The sequence below is a fragment of the Oryctolagus cuniculus genome, chromosome 12 (assembly GCF_964237555.1).
Source record: "Oryctolagus cuniculus chromosome 12, mOryCun1.1, whole genome shotgun sequence".
Classification (NCBI taxonomy): Eukaryota; Metazoa; Chordata; class Mammalia; order Lagomorpha; family Leporidae; genus Oryctolagus; species Oryctolagus cuniculus.
In genome coordinates, this window is record NC_091443.1 from 36369416 (window position 1) to 36388306 (window position 18891).

At 39.8% G+C, this 18891-nt stretch overlaps 1 protein-coding gene across 25 annotated transcripts in view; it reads right to left on the bottom strand.

Moving 5' to 3' along the window:
• Positions 1–18891, bottom strand: part of MIA2 (MIA SH3 domain ER export factor 2) — a 116881-nt gene that overhangs the window by 52984 nt on the left and 45006 nt on the right. For 13 of the 25 annotated variants that reach the window (XM_017348272.3, XM_008269521.4, XM_008269519.4 and 10 more), the window contains 9 exons: positions 17125–17146; positions 16950–17038; positions 10792–10860; positions 9210–9236; positions 8549–8659; positions 7059–7130; positions 6399–6503; positions 3170–3292; positions 1926–2046 (listed from right to left, as the gene is read on the bottom strand). In XM_017348272.3, the coding sequence (XP_017203761.1) occupies positions 1926–2046; positions 3170–3292; positions 6399–6503; positions 7059–7130; positions 8549–8659; positions 9210–9236; positions 10792–10860; positions 16950–17038; positions 17125–17146 (739 nt within the window). The remainder of the gene's footprint in view (positions 1–1925; positions 2047–3169; positions 3293–6398; positions 6504–7058; positions 7131–8548; positions 8660–9209; positions 9237–10791; positions 10861–16949; positions 17039–17124; positions 17147–18891) is intronic. The other 12 variants (XM_051822174.2, XM_008269522.4, XM_008269520.4 and 9 more) reach the window with 1 other exon arrangement.

Below are 18891 nucleotides of genomic sequence, written 5' to 3' on the forward strand. Positions count from 1 at the left end.
TGATTACAACACAATCCAAGGGTGTTGAAGGAGGATTTCTATACCTGCTGCAGGATCCTATACTTGGATACCTATAATAAAGTTTATTTTATGAGTTGGGCAAAGTAATACATGTCATCTAAGAGAACAGAAGAAAACGAGGCTTGAGGTCTATCTGAGGAGCTGAAGTGATTTACTGGTGGTATTCCAGCTGAAGATAATGGGGTGGTGAGACAGTGACAGTGTTACTAATGTGCCAAAGCTGACCCCATATCCCCTTAAGCTGCATGGTAAAAATGCCACCTTAAGTTTTTTGGTTTTTTTTTTCTTTTTTGACAGGCAGAGGGGACAGTGAGAGAGACAGAGAGAAAGGTCTTCCTTTGCCGTTGGTTCACCCTCCAATGGCTGCCATGGCCGGTGCGCTGTGGCCGGCGCACCGCACTGATCCGATGGCAGGAGCCAGGTACTTCTCCTGGTCTCCCATGGGGTGCAGGGCCCGAGCACTTGGGCCATCCTCCACTGCACTCCCTGACCACAGCAGAGAGCTGGCCTGGAAGAGGGGCAACCGGGACAGAACCCGGTGTGCCAGCGCCGCAAGGCGGAGGATTAGCCTACTGAGCTGCGGAGCCAGCTGTCACCTTAAGTTTTAAAATGACCATATTGGCTGGCGCCGCAGCTCACTTGGCTAATCCTCCGCCTGCAGCACCGGCACCCCAGGTTCTAGTCCCGGTTGGGGTGCCAGATTCTATCCCGGCTGCTCCTCTTCCAGTCCAGTTCTCTGCTGTGGCCCGGGAAGGCAGTGGAGGATGACCCAAATGCTTGGGTCCTGCACCCGCATGGGAGACCAGGAGAAGCACCTGGCTCCTGGCTTCGGATCAGTGTAGTGCGCCGGCCATAGTGGCCATTTGGGGGGTGAACCAATGGAAAGGAAGACCTTTCTCTCTGTCTCTCTCTCTCTCACTGTCTAACTCTGCCTGTCAAAAAAAAAAAAAAAAAAAAAAAAGACCATATTAAGTGTTAAAGTGATCGTATAGATAGGATTAAGTGTTAAAGGGATCATATAAATAAGATCAATGTCTGGTACTAATAATAGATAGAATTAAAAAAAGAGAGAATGTTCCAACATGGGAAGCAATCCACACAGCAGACCCATAGAATGACAAATGCTTTAAATAGTACTCTGACCTCAAAATCAGCCCTTAAGGCATTCTGGTCTGGCTGAAAAGCCCATGAGAGCATTTCAGACATGGAAAGCCAAGATACTGTGGTAAAAAGAATGTCCTACATGAAGGATCTCTGTGAGAGAGATCCCGGTGGAAAGAACAGGTCATCAAATAAGGAGGTACTTTTCTCTGAAGGGAGGAGAGAACTTCTACTTTACTTATGACCTTGTCTAAATACTGACAGAGCCTGTGGATTCAAAAGGCTTCCATAGCCATGACAGCTCCTTTCCAGAGCCTCAGGTGATCACTGATGTCATACATAAGAGTGCTAATTGTTAAATTAACAACAGGAGTTACTGTGTACTTACTTCCCATGGAGGATTTCTATCCTCAGTAAGTTTGTACTATGAGAATTAACTGTAAAACTTGTTCCTAAACAGTTTTGTGTTGGTGTGTATGTGTATGCAAACCACTGAAATCTTTACTTAGTATAGAGTTGGTCCTCTTTGTATAAAGTTAATTGAAAATGAAATCTTAATGGAGAATGGGAATGGGAGAGGAAGGAGAAGGTGGGATGAGAGAGTGGGGGTGGGAAGGTGGGTATGGCTGGAAGAATCACTATCTAAAGTCATACTTATGAAATTTGTACTCATTAAGTAAAAGGTTTCTTTGGGGAAAAAAAAAATGTTCCAAAGCATATCAAGAACATGGTCCATACAAGTAAAAAAGAAACAGATGAGCTATCACAATTTTATCAAAAGAGGATCAATCACAACTTAATACCTAAATGAGCACCATTTTCTGATTCACTCTTCATTTCCAGTTCCACATTGTCATCATCTGTTATGTCTTCTCCAAGAATGGCAGCCCAATCCTTCATCTTTAGCAAGCGTTCAGTCAGAGACTTGATGTTTAGCAAAGAAATAAAACAAAAAGAGAGGGCAATGACTTACACTAATAGCTTTACGGTTTCTTTTATCTTAAGATTTATTGACTTACTTATTTACTTATTTATTTGAAAAGCAAAGAGACAAAGAAAGAGGGAGAGACAGAAAGAGAGGTAGTCATCCATCCACTGGTTCAATCCCCAAGTGGCTACTCTCTCTCTCCCTCTCTCTCTGCCTCTATGTAACTTCTCTATGTAACTCTGACTTTCAAATAAATACATAAATCTTAAAAAAAAAAGGAAAGAAAGAATCTAAAGTAAAACATTCGAGGTTTTCCAATAGTGGGTTTTTTTTTAATTTCCTTGGATAAAGAAAGATTTCCTAACACTATAAAAAAATTTAAATGACTGTGCCATTTATTGCTCTGGTGAGACTAAAAATATATCCTATTCTACAACTATTCCCTTACAATCTCCTCACTCTTTTTAGAATTCCAGGCACAAATAACAGGGTCTACAGCTTTGAGCAGAGTGCAAGGTTTAGTGTCTCATTCTTGTTCTATTTAGGAAGCATCCCTAGCTCTTTTGATCATTAAGATTAGGGAAGAAATCAAACAATACCCTTGTCACTTGGTATCTGCCAGGGACAGGTTCCAAGAACAACCCATCCCACCCATACATGCCAAAGTCCACAGAAGCTCAAGTCTCTTAAATACAGTGGTGCAGTATTTACATACAATTTACACATATCTTCCCAAATACTTTAAATCAGCTCTATACTTATAATAATATATAATAATTGTAAATGTCATGGAAATAGTTACACTGTATTTTAGAGAATAATGACAAGAAAAAATAGTTGCTATACTATACTGATTAGGGAATAATGACAAGAAAAAGAATCTATACATGTTCAGACACAACACTTTTTTTCAAGTATTTCTAATCCATAGTTGGTTGAATCCACAGATATGGAACCTGAGGGTGCAGAGGACCAGCTATATGCCACTAATAATGTTTTCAAGATTCCAGTCTATGAATTTTATTCTTAATTTGGCATAACAAAGATTTGTTTGGAAATCTTTTTTTTTTGTTTCAGAAATTCTAGCCAACTCAATCACACAAACCAGCAGTCACTTACCTTGATGTGATCTTCTTTATCATTTAGAACTTGTTCTGCCTGTACTTTAGTGTCTTCAAATGTTACTTTCTGTTTATTAAGTTCATTCACTTTTTCTTTCCATATTTCAGCTTCTTGTGAAAGCTGAATTTGAAACAAAAAAATGCAATTCATCTTATCATACTTATACATACACGAGTATATTGACACAGCAGGGTATATCATTAACAGGCATTACATTCTGCTACTTAAAAAAAAGAAAGACATGGCTCCTGTTTCAAAGACCTTTCCAAACAGGTAGCATAAAATAATAGAAACTTAAATATTCTTCAACTGATTTACATAATAAATGTACATCCAATAAAAGGTTTTCTGAGACATATACACAGGTACTTCAAAAAGTTTGTGGAAAACAACTAAAAGATGAGTTTATCTTGTTGCAAAAATAAGAATCCTTTGAAATCCATGCACAGTTTTTTCATAATACACATTTTTTCATGAATGGTCTGAAAATCCCTCATTTCTTTCTCTCTCTCTCTCTTTTTCCCTTTATCTGCTACTCTGCCCATCAAAAGAATCTTTGAAAAAAAGGCAATAAGAAAAGTAGGCCAAAAAATAACTACACAGATAATCCACAAAAGAAATGACCCATATGTATGAAAGAAAAGCCTAAATTTATTTAGTCTTCAGGGCCAGCACAGTGGCACAGCAGTTTAAGATATCAGCTGCAGCACTGGCATCCCATACGGGTGCTGGTTCAAGTACCAGCTGCTCCACCTCCGATTCAGCTCCCCACTAATGTGCCTGGGAAAATAGCAGAAGACGGCCCAAGCCCCTGTGACCCTGCCACTCATGTGAAAGACCCAGAGGAAGCTCTTAGCTACTAGTTTCCTCCTGGCCCAGCCCTGGTCATTGCGGCCATTTGGGGAATGAACCAGATGATACATGCTCTCTCTGTCTCCTTCTAGCCCTGCCTTTCAAATAGTCTTTTTAAAAAAAATTATTTAGTCTTTGGGGCTGGCACCATGTCTCACTTGGTTAATCCTCTGCCTGTGGCGCCAGCATCCCATATGGGCGCTGGGTTCTATTCCCAGTTGCTCCTCGTCCAGTCCAGCTCTCTGTGGCCTGGGAGGGCAGTGGAGGATGGCCCAAGTGTTTGGGCTCCTGCACCCACATAGGAAACCAGGAAGAAGCACCTGGTTCATGGCTTCGGATCAGCACAGCACCAGCCATAGCAGCCATTTGGGGAGTGATCCAACGGAAGGAAGACCTTTCTCTCTGTCTCTCTCTCCCACTGACTATAACTCTGTCAAATAAAAAAATTATTCAGTCTTCATAACTCTATTCTATTGAATAATAAGTACTGGACTTCTCTGTAAAACCAGGCCTTCATTAGCACATTTCCTACCACACACCCAACCCCGCAAAAAAAATCCTTTTCCATGCATATACAAAAGGATCAGATGATGACTAGCAGGTAAAAGCAAATGAGGACTAAAGAAAAACACTTGGATCTGTTGATTAAGTTTTCAAAGGTTAACAAAGGAGTGCACCAGAACATGAAAACAGTGAATACAGAATATTTTGTTTCAGGAACTTTGATGATCAGAAAGAAGTCACATAAAAGCAGCTGTAACAAGCAAGGTGATCTAGGTGAAATTTTTTTTCAAACTAGAAAAGGCTTCCTTTGACTATACCACAGCAAATTTAACACTGGGTTTAACATCACTTTCTCCTGACACGAAGATGACAAAAAAGTATTATTATTGTTTTTTTTTTTTTTAAAGACATAAACTCACAAGGAAAGAGAGAACAGGAGATGAGGCAAAGATGACTGTAAAAACAGAAAATAGAAAGTGATGGAAATGCTAATAGACTCAGGAGACAACAGAGAGCTAAAATCTGAGCCAGAAGATGAGAAAGCTCAAAAGCAGGTTGATTCGATAACACCCAAAAAAAGCCCATGACCTGAAGACACAGATACCTTATATACTCAAGGACTGAAAAAAAGGAGAACTGCCATGAGTATTTGGCACAGCAGGTAAAGGCACAACTTCCGACATTCACATCCCTTATTGGAGTAGACAAATTCAAGTCCCAGACCCACCCAGATTCCTGCTTCCCAATAATGTGCACTTTGGCGGTCAGTAGGTGATGGTTCAAGCAGCTGGATCCCTGCCACCCACATGGCAGACCAAGATTAAGTTCCCTCATCCAAGCCGGCGCCGTGGCTCACTAGGCTAATCCTCTGCCTTGCGGCGCCAGCACACCAGGTTCTAGTCCCGGTCGGGGCACCAGATTCTGTCCTGGTTGCCCCTCTTCCAGGCCAGCTCTCTGCTGTGGCCAGGGAGTGCAGTGGAGGATGGCCCAAGTACTTGGACCCTGCACCCCATGGGAGACCAGGAGAAGTACCTGGCTCCTGCCATCGGATCAGCGCGGTGCGCCGGCCACAGCAGCCATTGGAAGGTGAACCAACGGCAAAGGAAGATCTTTCTCTCCGTCTCTCACTGTCCACTCTGCTTGTCAAAAAAAAAAAAAGTTCCCTCACCCAGCTTAGGTCTGGCTCCACCCTGATCATTCCAAATATTTGGGAAGTGAACTAGCAGGTAAGAACCCTCTCTCTCTAATAAATACACTTTTACAAAAGATTTGCATCTCTGGAAGACAGTATACAGACGAATCATGGATAGGTACACAGGAAACAAAACAATTATTAACATCAGAGAAAATAAAATGCCAGGTATCACAGATCATGTAATCAGAACATATCCTGTGAACCAGATACAATATTTAGAGCGTCATAACAATGCAATCATTGAAAATTTTTCCCACTGAAAAACTGTAACTTTGCTGGGCGAACAGAATGAAAGGAAATATATGTGGATGAGTGGGAGTTGCCCATATTTGTGAGGGAGGAAAATGATAAAAGTTAAATTCTCATTTGATCACCTCTAGAACTACTTCTGTCTTTAGAGCCCAGATAAGGAGTGAGCGTTAAATGCTATCTGCCAATGATTGTCTAAGTGCAAAACATCCTGGCTTACTTTCACTCCTGGAGGAAGAGAGTACCAGAAGAATACACTTGTGTATCCTATACAAAACAGACACCTGTAATTATGCAACAGAACTGCCCTGCTCTGAAGCTAACCAGGAAAAATCTACTCTTGCTCCTAACATGGGTCAGTCATGAGAATGCCCAGAACACTTCTAATTACATATTCACAGGTTAGAGTCCCTATAGAGTACAAACCTGTTTCTGGCTTTCCTGAAGCTGGGAATTTTCATTCAAAGCATCTTTTATTGCTATCTTAAGTCGTTCTTCATTCATTTGAAATATTTTGAAAGTTGTTTTGGCCTAAGTAAAAAAATAGTAAGTTTGTAACAATTTAATACAGTAGCTCATCTTCACAGACTCCCTAGAGCACAGAACTAGACAAAAGCAAAAGCATGCACAATTTGCCAACATAGCAGTGATATTCCAGCAGAGCCATCACAGAACAGCAGGAACAAGGGCAGCCTAGAGTCAGGGTATGCACCTGGCTCCGCCACGAACTTGCCATGTGACCTGAGACAAACGATTAACCTGTTGTCGATGTCTATGTACTATACAGCAGATTTTGCTATTTATTCTGCATCTCCTCTACTAAAATTTAAACTCCATGAGCATTTTCTTATCTTAATATATTAAGTGCAAAGCACCTTCCATGGTGCTCAATATATAGCAATAGCTCAGCAAATATCTATCTAGTATTACAATAAACTTTTCTGAAATACCTCATGAAAAAAATACAAATTTAAGATCCTCTATATCTCAGATCCTAACATTATGTATTATTCCTTAATAATAAAAACAAAATTTTATTATTTTCAAAAGCAACAGACCCACAAGTATTAAACAAATTCAACTTACTTCAGCTACTTGTGATTTGAGGGTTTTTGATTCATCTTCTAGGGACTGTACCCTTTTTGAAATATCTGCCATCTGGAAAGACAATATCAGTCAATAAGTAAGTATTTACTAAATCCCTCCAGTTTCCAAGATGTCATATATGTTAGATATATTGTTAACTTTAGACTTGTTGCTTAAGTGAGGGCTCAACTTAAGAAACCTCATTTATTTAGCCTTATTTTTTTTTTTTTTTTTTTTTTTGACAGGCAGAGTGGACAGTGAGAGAGAGAGACAGAGAGAAAGGTCTTCCTTTGCCGTTGGTTCACCCTCCAATGGCCGCCGCGGCCGGCGCGCTGCGGCCGGCGCACCGCGCTGATCCGATGGCAGGAGCCAGGAGCCAGGTGCTTTTCCTGGTCTCCCATGGGGTGCAGGGCCCAAGCACCTGGGCCATCCTCCACTGCACTCCCAGGCCACAGCAGAGAGCTGGCCTGGAAGAGGGGCAACCGGGACAGAATCCGGCGCCCCGACCGGGACTAGAACCCGGTATGCCGGCGCCGCTAGGCGGAGGATTAGCCTAGTGAGCCGCGGCGCCGGCCTATTTAGCCTTATGTTAGAAGTGATTTTATTTGAAAGCTACTTAACCACAGTTTCTCCTCTCAACTTTGATATTTCATAACATTTAAGTTACACAGGCTCAAGATAAGTCCACCAACATCATATCTCTTTTTTTTTTTTTTTTTTTTTTGACAGGCAGAGTGGACAGTGAGAGAGAAAGAGACAGAGAGAAAGGTCTTCCTTTGCCATTGGTACATCCTCCAATGGCCGCCGCGGCCAGCACACTGCGGCCGGCCAGTGCATCACACTGATCCGAAGCCAGGAGCCAGGTGCTTCTCCTGGTCTCCCATGCGGGTGCAGGGCCCAAGCACTCGGGCCATCCTCCACTGTACTCCCTGGCCACAGCAGAGAGCTGGCCTGGAAGAGGGGCAACCGGGACAGAATCCGGCGCCCCAACCAGGACTAGAACCCAGTGTGCCGCCGCCACTAGGTGGAGGATTAGCCTATTGAGCCGCGGCGCCAGCCCCAACATCATATCTTAGTAAGTAACCTCATACACATCAAGATGTTCCTTAAACTGGACTTTAAAACAGACAAAATCATGTTGTTATCATACCTTTTTAGTATATGTGCTGCTGAAGCGAGCACAGCATACCTTTTTAATAACAGAAACTATTCACTCTATATGTGATTATGCAACTTAAATTACTTATATGAGCTACTTTGATAATGCACATAGAAAATTTTTGTGACAAAATTTGCAACAAAAAAAAACTGTACATGGTGACATCTAGGAAGAGAAAAGAATGCGTCTGGAAAATGTCCCCTCATTTTACAGCCTCCTGTATTCTTTATCTTTTTGTATAGTGCATATAATACTTTAGCCAATATCATTACTTTTTAAAACCTCTTTAACATACTTTTGGTTATACTCTCCTCAAGTACAAAAACCTTACCAATTTATCTTGTTCGGAATGTTTAGATTTCTCCTCTTCTAACTGTTTTTCTAAAAAGAATACTTCATCCTCAAGCTTAGATTTGAAGCTGTCCAGCTTTTCATGGGTTGTCTGAAAAAATAAAAAAAGCCAAATTTGTAACACAGACATAGGAATTTTTAGTTAGGGTCCAGATGAGTACAATCAAACAAATGTACTGTAAGTTTAGCTTATAGATTTTGCTTATTTTTATAACATTAAAATATCAGCATTCTAGCAGTGTCCAGCAAACTTCTTCAGAGTCAGAAAGTGGACATTTCAGGTTTGCAGATAACACAGTCTTTGTCACAACTACTCACCCATGATGTAGTAAAGAGAAACAGGTAATACTAAATGAATGAGCATGGCTGTACTCCAATACAATTTTTTTTTAATGAAAATAGGTTGAGAACCCATTGAGTACAGTTTGCCAACCTCTCCTCTACAGTATTATAAAGGAAAAAATAGGAAAATGACTAATCAATATAATTAATAACATAATAACATCAAGAATAAACTAAAAAATCAATCAAGATTGCTTCATAATATTTGATATTGAATTAGGACATATTTTGTGTAATTTTTTAATTTAAAGTGATTATTGGATTATTCCAACTGGATTTAAATACTATAATAAACATACCTCTGATATTTGTGATCCTTCAACAAACTTGTTTAAAACAAAAAAAATTAAAAGATTCAAAGAATGTAATATAAGCAAAAACAAAAGCAAAATAAATATAATACAGTGGTTTAAAATATACTTCTTTTTACATATTTCCCCAAATGTGGCTATTTATATAGATCTGAATAAGAATTACTCTATTGGTTTGATTTTACCTACAGATTCAAGTACTAAATTTTTAAAACTTTTATCACATATTTTGTATTCAATTATGATTACTATTCTTGAAAATAAATACTATGTTTTTTAAATTACTAAAATTAAAGAAAATTTTCCCAAATATTCAGTTAGTTAATTTTACTCCTAGGTTATATAAATGTACTGCCTTGGTAACATTTTATCTACAATACCAACAAGGTTAAGTAAGTATATTTGCTACCCAGTTTTTCCTCCTCTGTTAGCATTCCAAATGCCTTCTAAAATTCTTTTTTATTTATCAAACTACTAATCAATTACTACTAGGACAGTAATTTTAAAAGTATCAACACTGCTTCTCAGCCTTTTGGCTAAGATCAAATGTAAAGAGTGTCATCAAATGAAACAGAAGATGTTCAACAAATTCTTGAAGATATTAGGTAGCAAATGAAGAAAAAAGAGAATAATAAATTTAGACTCCACAAGGAAATTCTAAATCATGACAAATAGACAGTCTGATGACTACAGACATCAGTGATTAAAAACTGCTAAATGGAACTGAACTATACAACAAAGTAAAATGTCTACCATTCTCTAATTTAATTTTGCATTAAGTAGGCTCCTTCTGTCTTTTGTCACTACTGTTTTTCACACTTCCACCTTTAAACAGTAGCAAGATACTCCCATCACTTACCCTGATCTGTCTTAATTTAGCTAAAAGTAATGTTTTCCTTCCTTACAAAGAGTTGAATCACACCAGGCTCAGGAAAGTCGACTAACAAGGAAACTCCTCACTCAGGACCCTCATGTTGGTAGCTTGAGATTGGGTATGGTGGGAGCATTTACACCACAAAACTTGGCAAATGTTTTTTTAGAGAGCCAGTTGTGAAACGCTTAGCAGCATACCATTACTAAATAATGTAAACTTTTGATCTAATTTTAAATAACTCCTAATATTCTGGAGATTAGGTAAAGGCAAATACTGTCACAATTTAGGTAATTTATTGTTGCCACTAATCCTAAACTTGTTAACATGAATCCCATGTCTCTTTCTGGAGTAAATTTAGCCAAAAAAAGGAAAGGTCACCTTCAAGAAATTCACAGGAAGTACAAAGAGCTTCTACCGAGTAATAAAATTCCAGTGAACTCACTGGAATATGCCTCACTGGAATATGCATCACTCAAAATATGCAGCTTAATAAGCGCTCAAATTTTCACAATATTTTATGCTACCTAATGATCTATTTCCAATGTTTAATTATTTTTAAGTTTTAACATCTAGAGATATTTTTTCACATTTCTTTGAAATACTTAGTTTTGAGATAACATATTATTGTTAGAGTTTATATTATTCAGCGACAATCCTTGTCCCAGCTTTTAAGATTATGCCATTTGTATTTTTTACCTCCAAACTTTGTACTTCTGTTGACTCTTCAAAGCTGGCATCCTTCAAATGTGTCTCTACGCCTTCATACTGAAACAAATCAACACTGTGAGTACAAAGTATAAATCATTTTAATAAAGATCTATTTATTTATTTATTTAATTTATTTGAAAGGTACAATTACAGAGAGATAAAGAGAGAAACAGAGAGGTTTTCCATCCGTTGGTTCACTCCCCAAATGGGTGCAATGACCAGGCCAAAGCCTGGAGCTAGGAATTCCATCACAGTCTCCCACCAGCTGCAGGGGCCCAAACACTTGGGTCATCTTTGGCTACTATCACAGGTACATTAGCAGGGAGCTGGATCAAAAGTAGAATAGCCAAATCTCAAACAGACACCCATATGGAATGCCAGCGTCACAGGTGGCAGTTTAATCTGCTGCGCTACAACACCAGCCCCAAACTATACTTTTATCCCAACTTTTATCTGGATATGAGGTAATACTTGACAGTAGGGACTCTATTTTAGAGCACTAGAGACTATACCTTGAAAAAGCACCCCCCACCATGAGACTCTGGTCTGAAACTATGATTAAAACTCAGACAGTAACAGTACTCATACAATAACAGTACACTGCAACCCACTTGGCAGAGCATAGAAATGCCTTCAAACGTAAAACAGATAGGCTACACCTGGATTAATGTTAAGATTGTAATTTGTCTATTGTCAAGATTGTAACTGATATTAGGCCTTAGGTCAGCTTGACCCTAATAACCACGTATTCCTCCCTGATCCTAGCAACCATGTATTCTCCCCCCCCCCCCCTCACACACACACACACACACCTCGTTTTGGTTTTTGCCTTCATAAACTCTGTTGCTTTGAGCTTCAGGGTCAAGAGTTCTTTAGGGCATGAGCCAGCTCTCCACTGCTGGCAATAAAGGATCATCAAATCTTATCAACATGTGGTGCTCCTCTGTTTGTACTTGCTCAGGTACAACCGACAGATGCATGTGAAGCAGACAAAATCTACTTCCACACATATGTTAAATTTACTTGGATTATTTGGCTTTAAGGTCTTCAAATCTGATCACTATTACAAACCAAGCCCCAGTGCTGCTAACCATCGTAAACCACAAGCTCAGGCAATTAATGGCAGAACTTCACAGTAAGACTAAAAAAGTTGTCCAAAATCTGCTTCTTAAGAGAACACAGGTTTACAATTGCTATTAGCATTCTTTACTAAATTTTCTGATGGCAAAAATCCTAATGTATAAAGTATTTTTCAAAGGTTTGTCCAAAAAAGTATATTCACATGTAATCTGTCTGTTATCCTAATAAGAAAATCTCTTCTTTGAGCCTGTTCACTAAACAGAAATCTATGACTAGTCATCAGAAACTTTCACTTATAATTAATAGCACACAAAAAATAACAAAGTAGGGAAAAATAAAAAATAAAATCCTTAAAAGATAGAGATAAATCATCACCAAGTAAAAAATAAGTATAGGGGCCAGCGCTGTGGCATAGCAGGTAAAGCCTCCGCCTGCAGTGCTGGCATCCCATACAGGTACCAGTTCCAAGTTCTTGCTGCTCCACTTCCAATCTAGCTCCCTGCTATGGCCTGGGATAGCAGTAGAAGATGGCCCAAGCCCTTGGGCCCCTGAACTTATGTGGGAAACCCAGAAGAAGCTCCAAGCTCCTGGCTTCAGAACAGCCCCACTCCGGCCATTGTGGCTATTTGGGGAATGAACCAGCAGACGGAAAACCAACCTCCCTCCCTCCCTCCCTCTCTCTCTAACTCTACCTTTCAAATAAATAAATAAATCTTAAAAAAAAAAAAAAAAGAAGAAGAAGAAGAAGAAGAAATAAGTGTAATAAAATATACAATGCTGTAAGATTTGGCAAAATGCACTTACTCCGATACTTAATTTTTAAAAATGGGGCTAGTATTGTGGAGCAACTGGTTAAATCACCACCTGTGGTGCCAGGATCCCACATGAGCAGCAGTTCAAGTACCAGTTTGGATAGGCTCAGCTCTGGCCATTGTGACCACTTAGGGAGTGAACTGGCAAATGGAAGCTCGCTCTCTCTCTTTCTCTCTCTCTCTCAGTCGCTGTCTGTAACTGACTTTCAAATAAATAAATAAAGCTTGGGCTGGCACTGTGGCATAGCAGATAAAGCTGCCACCTGCAGTGCCAGCATCCCATATGGATGCCGATTCAAGTTCCAGCTGCTCCACTTCTGATCCAGCTCCCTGCTACGGCCTGGGAAAGCAGTAGAAGACGGCCCAAGTCCTTGGGCCCCTGCACTCACATCAGAAGACCCAGAGGAGGCTCCCGGCTCCTGGTTTCAGATCGGTGCAGCTCCACCCATTGTGGAAAATTGGGGAATGATCAGTGGATGAGAGACCTCTCTCTGTGTAACTCTTTCAAATAAATAAATAAATTTTTTAAAATAAATAAATAAATCTTAAAGAAGGAGAGGCAGAGTCAGAAAGAGAGACATCGTCCACCCACTGGTTCACTCCCAAATGGCTACAATGTCCAGGGCTGGGATAAGTCAAGGCCAGGAGCCAGGAGCTTCTTCCAGGTTTGCCACATGGGTGCTGGGGTCCAAGCAGTTGGGTCACCTTCTGCTTCTTTCCCAGGCCATCAGCAGGGAGCTGGATCAGAAGTGGAGCAGCTGGACTCAAACCAGTGCCCACATGGAATGCTAGCACTGCAGGCAGATACTTAACCTTCTACACCACAGCACCAGCACCAATAAATAAATCTTTTATTAAAAACATCAGTGTCTTTCCTTCTCTCTGCTTTTCAAATGAATGAATGAATGAATGAATAAGTCTTTTTTATGTGATTAAATTGAAGAAGAGGTTAGTTTTTGGATCAGGCTTCCTACTAATAACAAAAAGAGACTGACAAATTACCACAAAACCAGGATCTGCCTGAAGACCTCTGCAGAGCTACTGAAACAGTAATAATTTAGAAGAAAAAAAAAAAAAAAAGAGGGAATCCTTAGAAAGGTAAGTCTAGGATTTAAGCATCAGTTAAGGTATTGCCTGGCACTGGAGTCCTTGCTCCGATTCTAGCTTCCTGCTAATGTGCACCATGGCAGGCAGCAAGTGATGGCTCAAGTACTAGGGACCTCACTGGGAGAACCAGACTGAGTCCTGGTGTCCTGGCTTCAGACTGGTCAGTGCCAGCTATTGTGGGCATTTGGAGAGTAAAGCAATGAATGGAAGATCTGTCTGTCTGTGTCTGTGTGTCTCTGTCTCTCAAATAAAAATTAAAAAAAAAAAAAAAACATTTTTTTTAAAAGACCAGTGGATTATGAGGGCCTTAAAAAAAAATAGAGGGCTAACATTGTGGCATAGCAGATACAGCAGTCTGGAGTCCCGGCTGCTCCACTCCCGATCTAGCTCCCTGCTAGTGGCCTAGGAGAACAGTGGGGGATAGCTCAAATGCTTGAGCCCCTGCACTCACATGGGAGACGTGGATGAAGCTCCTGGCTGCTGGCTTCAGCCTGGCTCATCCCTGGCTGTTGCAGCCATCTGGGGATTGAACCAGCAGATGGAAGACCTCCCTCTCTCTCCCTCTTTCAAATAAATGAATAAATCTTTTTTAAAAAATAAAAAAAGGAAATAAATTCCAAAATGTGCCAAAGTAGCTCACACGTTAGGATGGGACCCTGTTAAATGGCTGACTCTTCCAAAAGTGTCTATGTCCTACTACCCAAAATTTCCAGGAGTGCTTAAGTTAAGGATCTTGAGATGGCAAGAGTATCCAGGCTATTCTGGTATGTCCAATTTAATGCTAGTGACCCTTACAAGAGATACGTAAGAGAATCAAAACTAGGAAACAGAGTCATGTGAAAATGGAACCAGAGATTAAGGATGCAGCTATGGGTCAAGGTATGTTTTCAATCTCTAGAACCTAAATGAAGAACAGATTCTCTCTAGGAGCAAGCATAAACAGACTGGCTGATGACTTAATTTAAGCCCATTGATTTCCGACCTCCATTTTTCATTTCTTTCTCTTTTTTTAGGATTTTTTTTAAATATTTATCTTATTTATTTGAAAGAGTTAGAGAGAGAGAGGTCTTCCATCCACTGATTCACTCCCCAAATGGCTGCAATGACTGGAGCTTTTAGGTCTGCCACACTGGTGCAGGGGCCAAATGACAGGCGATCCTCTGCTGCTTTCCCAGGAGTATTAGCAGGGAGCTGGATCAAAGTGGAGCAGCTGGGACTGGAACCATCACCCATACGGGATGCTGTGCTACAGGCCAAGGCTTTAACCTGATGTGCAACAGCGCCAGACCTTTAAAAATTTATTTACTTATTTGAAAGAGTTACAGAGACAGAAAAGAAAGGGTGAAATCTTCCATCCAGTGGTTCACTCCTCCAAATGACCACAGTGGATAGAACAGGCGAAGCCAAGAGCCAGGAGTTTCATCCAGGGTCTCCCACATAGGTACAAGGGCACAAGCAGGTGGGCCACCTTTTGCTGCTTTCCCAGATGCATAAGTTTGTAGCATTCTGTTACAGAGCAATATGAAACTAATACCAACCAAAATTACAAAAATATATAAATAAAAAGTCTAAACCAGAAACAGACAAATCTTTTGAACTGAGGCTTAACAATTCAACCTCTCATTAAGGTACTCTGATCTCCAAAAAAGAAAAGCCTACAAGTCTTCACAACTGAATTCAAAGAATTAATACCAATACTTCCTTGAATTTTCCCCAATAACAGAGCTAGAGGAAACATTTCTTAACATTTTATGAGGTCAAAATGTTCTTGATATCAAGGCAAAAAAAAAAGACACCAAAAGAAAAATCAGTATATCTGATAGACACCAGTGAAAAAATCCTCAAAATATCAGCAAATTGAATTCAACAACACATCAAAAAGGTTAAACGTCATGATCAAGAGAGACTTACACCTAACATGCAAAGCTAGTTTAACACATGCAAATCAATCAATGGAATGCACCACTTTAACAAAATGAAAAATGAAAACCATATCTCCATGTCAGTTGATGCTCAAAAAGTTCAACATCCTTTCTGGACAAAAGCTCTTTTAACAGCTTCACTATGGAAAGTTTCTCAACACAACAGAGACTACTTAGGAAAACTCCACAGCTAACAGCATAATCAGTGGGGAGAAACTGGTAAAAGGCAAGGATGCTCACTCACTCTCATCACTTCCAGCTAACACAGAATTACTATCAAGAGAAATCAAACAAGAAAAGTAAAATTTATTCAAGTCAGGAAGAAAGGAGCAAAATTATGTTTATTTACAGATAGCATGATCCTCTATATAGAAAACCCCAAAGACACCATCGAAAAACTGTTGGGACTAATAAACTGAGTGAAGTTGCATGACACAAAATCAGCATGGCAAGGGCAGGTTTTTGGCATAGTGGTTAAGATGTCACTTCCGTGGAAAGAACAGGTCATCAAAGAAGGAGGTACCTTTTTCTGAAGGGAGGAGAGAACTTCCACTTTGACTATGACCTTGTCTAAATAAGATCAGAGTCGGCAAACTCATAAGGCCTCCATAGCTTTGGCAACTCATGACTGGAGCACAGGGAGATTACTGATGCCATAAACAAGAGTGCCAATTTGTTAAGTCAACAACAGGAGTCACTGTGCACTTACTCCTCATGTGGGATCTGTCCTTAGCGTGCTGTACATTGAGATTTAATGCTATAACTAGTACTCAAACAGTATTTTTCACTTTGTGTTTCTGTGTGGGTGCAAACTCTTGAAATCTTTACTTAATATATGCTAAATTGATCTTCTGTATATAAAGAGAATTGAAAATGAATCTTGATCTGAATGGAAGGGGAGAGGGAGCGGGAAAGGGGAGGGTTGCAGGTGGGAGGGAAGTTATGGGGGGGAAAAGCCATTGTAATCCATAAGCTGTACTTCAGAAATTTATATTCATTAAATAAAAGTTAAAAAAAAAGATACTCATTAGTCAGGACAACACAAAATGAAACCACAATGAGATATCACCCCTACCACAACGGCTATCTAAGATTTGTTCAGCATTGAAGATGAGGAGCAACAGAAAGCCCATACACTGCAAATAACTATTCACCCAGAACTACCTACATGGAGAAATATAGTTTCCTGACTCTAACAGAAATGCTATTTTCATAACTATCTTACCTCTTTCTCAGCAAGGCTAAATTTTTCAAGTAGTTTACATTTTTCTTCAATTAGTTCAGAAAGTTTTACAGCAAGCTTTTTCTCTCTTCCTAAAAAATAAACATTATCATAAGTTATAAGTTTTTAAATTATACACAAAAATGATGAGATCTAAAATATAAAAAATAGAGCTTACCCACATAAAGCCGGCTTCTAACCTGAAATAGATTTTTAACAAAAATTGCATTAAAGCAAATATACAATAAAGTAAATCTAATTTATTTAACTTCTGCCAATTAAAAAATAACAGGTGGTTTCTGTTGCCTTAGTAGGAATATAACTTAGCCAAGTGTTCTATTTCTAATGAGAAAAACTCTACATATTAAAGTCTCCCTATTGAAGAGTCACATTGTGCACTATCATATTAACAGCTCTGAAACGGCTTTACTGTAAAGATTCCTGCTTCATTTCACTCAGCCCATTGTTCCCTAAATACATTGGCCCTCCAAAAAATTATTCTCAGAAGCCTCTAATTATCTAATATCCAAAATAAAAGTCTGAGAAAAGTTACCATAAGAACATAAACCTGAACTGACTATAAAGAAAACTGGGAAACAGACCTTATTCTTCTTTCATCTTTCTCTTTCTCAAATAATGAAAAAGGAAAAAAAAAATTGTAAGAGCACCATTAGGGCTGAGATAACAAAACCCAGCAGAAAAGATACAAGGGAACTTAATCCACATACAGAAATGTATTTAGATAAAACTAAACAAGAAGAATAAGGTATAATAGAATGGGTACAGATGAAAAGTGAGTGAGTGAACTGAAACATTACTTTGAGAAACTCTCTCAAAAGATAACAGAAAACTAAAGAAACTGAAAAATAGGCCGGCGCCGCGGCTCACTAGGCTAATCCTCCGCCTTGCGGCGCCGGAACACCGGGTTCTAGTCCCGGTTGGGGTGCCGGATTCTGTCCCAGTTGCCCCTCTTCCAGGCCAGCTCTCTGCTGTGGCCCGGGAGTGCAGTGGAGGATGGCCCAAGTGCTTGGGCCCTGCACCCCATGGGAGACCAGGAAAAGCACCTGGCTCCTGACTCCTGCCATCGGATCAGCGCAGTGCACCGGCCGCTGGCCGCGGCGGCCATTGGAGGGTGAACCAACGGCAAAGGAAGACCTTTCTCTCTGTCTCTCTCTCTCACTGTCCACTCTGCCTGTCAAAAAATAAAAAAAATAAAAAAATAAAAAAAAAGAAACTGAAAAATAAAAGATAAGGAAGTCAGAAGTAGAAGGACCAACATCTGAAAAACAGTAGTTCCAAAAAGAGAAAATAATTTTTAAATGGAGAATTTCCCATAAGGTACAAAAAGACAATTCTCACACTAAGAGTCTACAGAAGTCTAATGGATAAAGAAAAAATTTCATACCTAGACACATGATATTGAAAGCAGAGTATCAAATTAAAAGACTCTCAAGGGGCCAGCTTTGTGGTGTAGCAGGTTAAGCTGCCGCCTGTGACACCAGCATCCCATAGGGGCACCAGATGCTCTACTTCAGACCCAGCTTCCTGTTAATGCGCCTGGGAAAGCAGCAGAAGATGATACAAGTGCCTGGGCCCCTGCCACCCATGTAGGAGACCCAGATGAAGCTCCTGGCTCCTGGCTTTAACATGGTGCAGCCTCAGCAGTTAAAGCCATTTGGGGAGCAAGCCGGGAATGGAAAATACCTCTCTCTCTCCTTCCCTCCCTATCTCCTTCTTTCTCTCTCTCCCCTGTAACTCTGCCTTTCAAATAAATAAATCTTAAAAAAAAAAAAAAAAAGAACTCTAAAGTCTCCAGAGAATAATCACATACAAATGAGTAAGAATCATATTGATATGAGACTTTTAAGGAACACTAGATATGAAAAAGACGAGAGTAAGTTTCTTTTTGAGAGAGGTCTTCCATCTGCTGGTTCATTCCCCAATT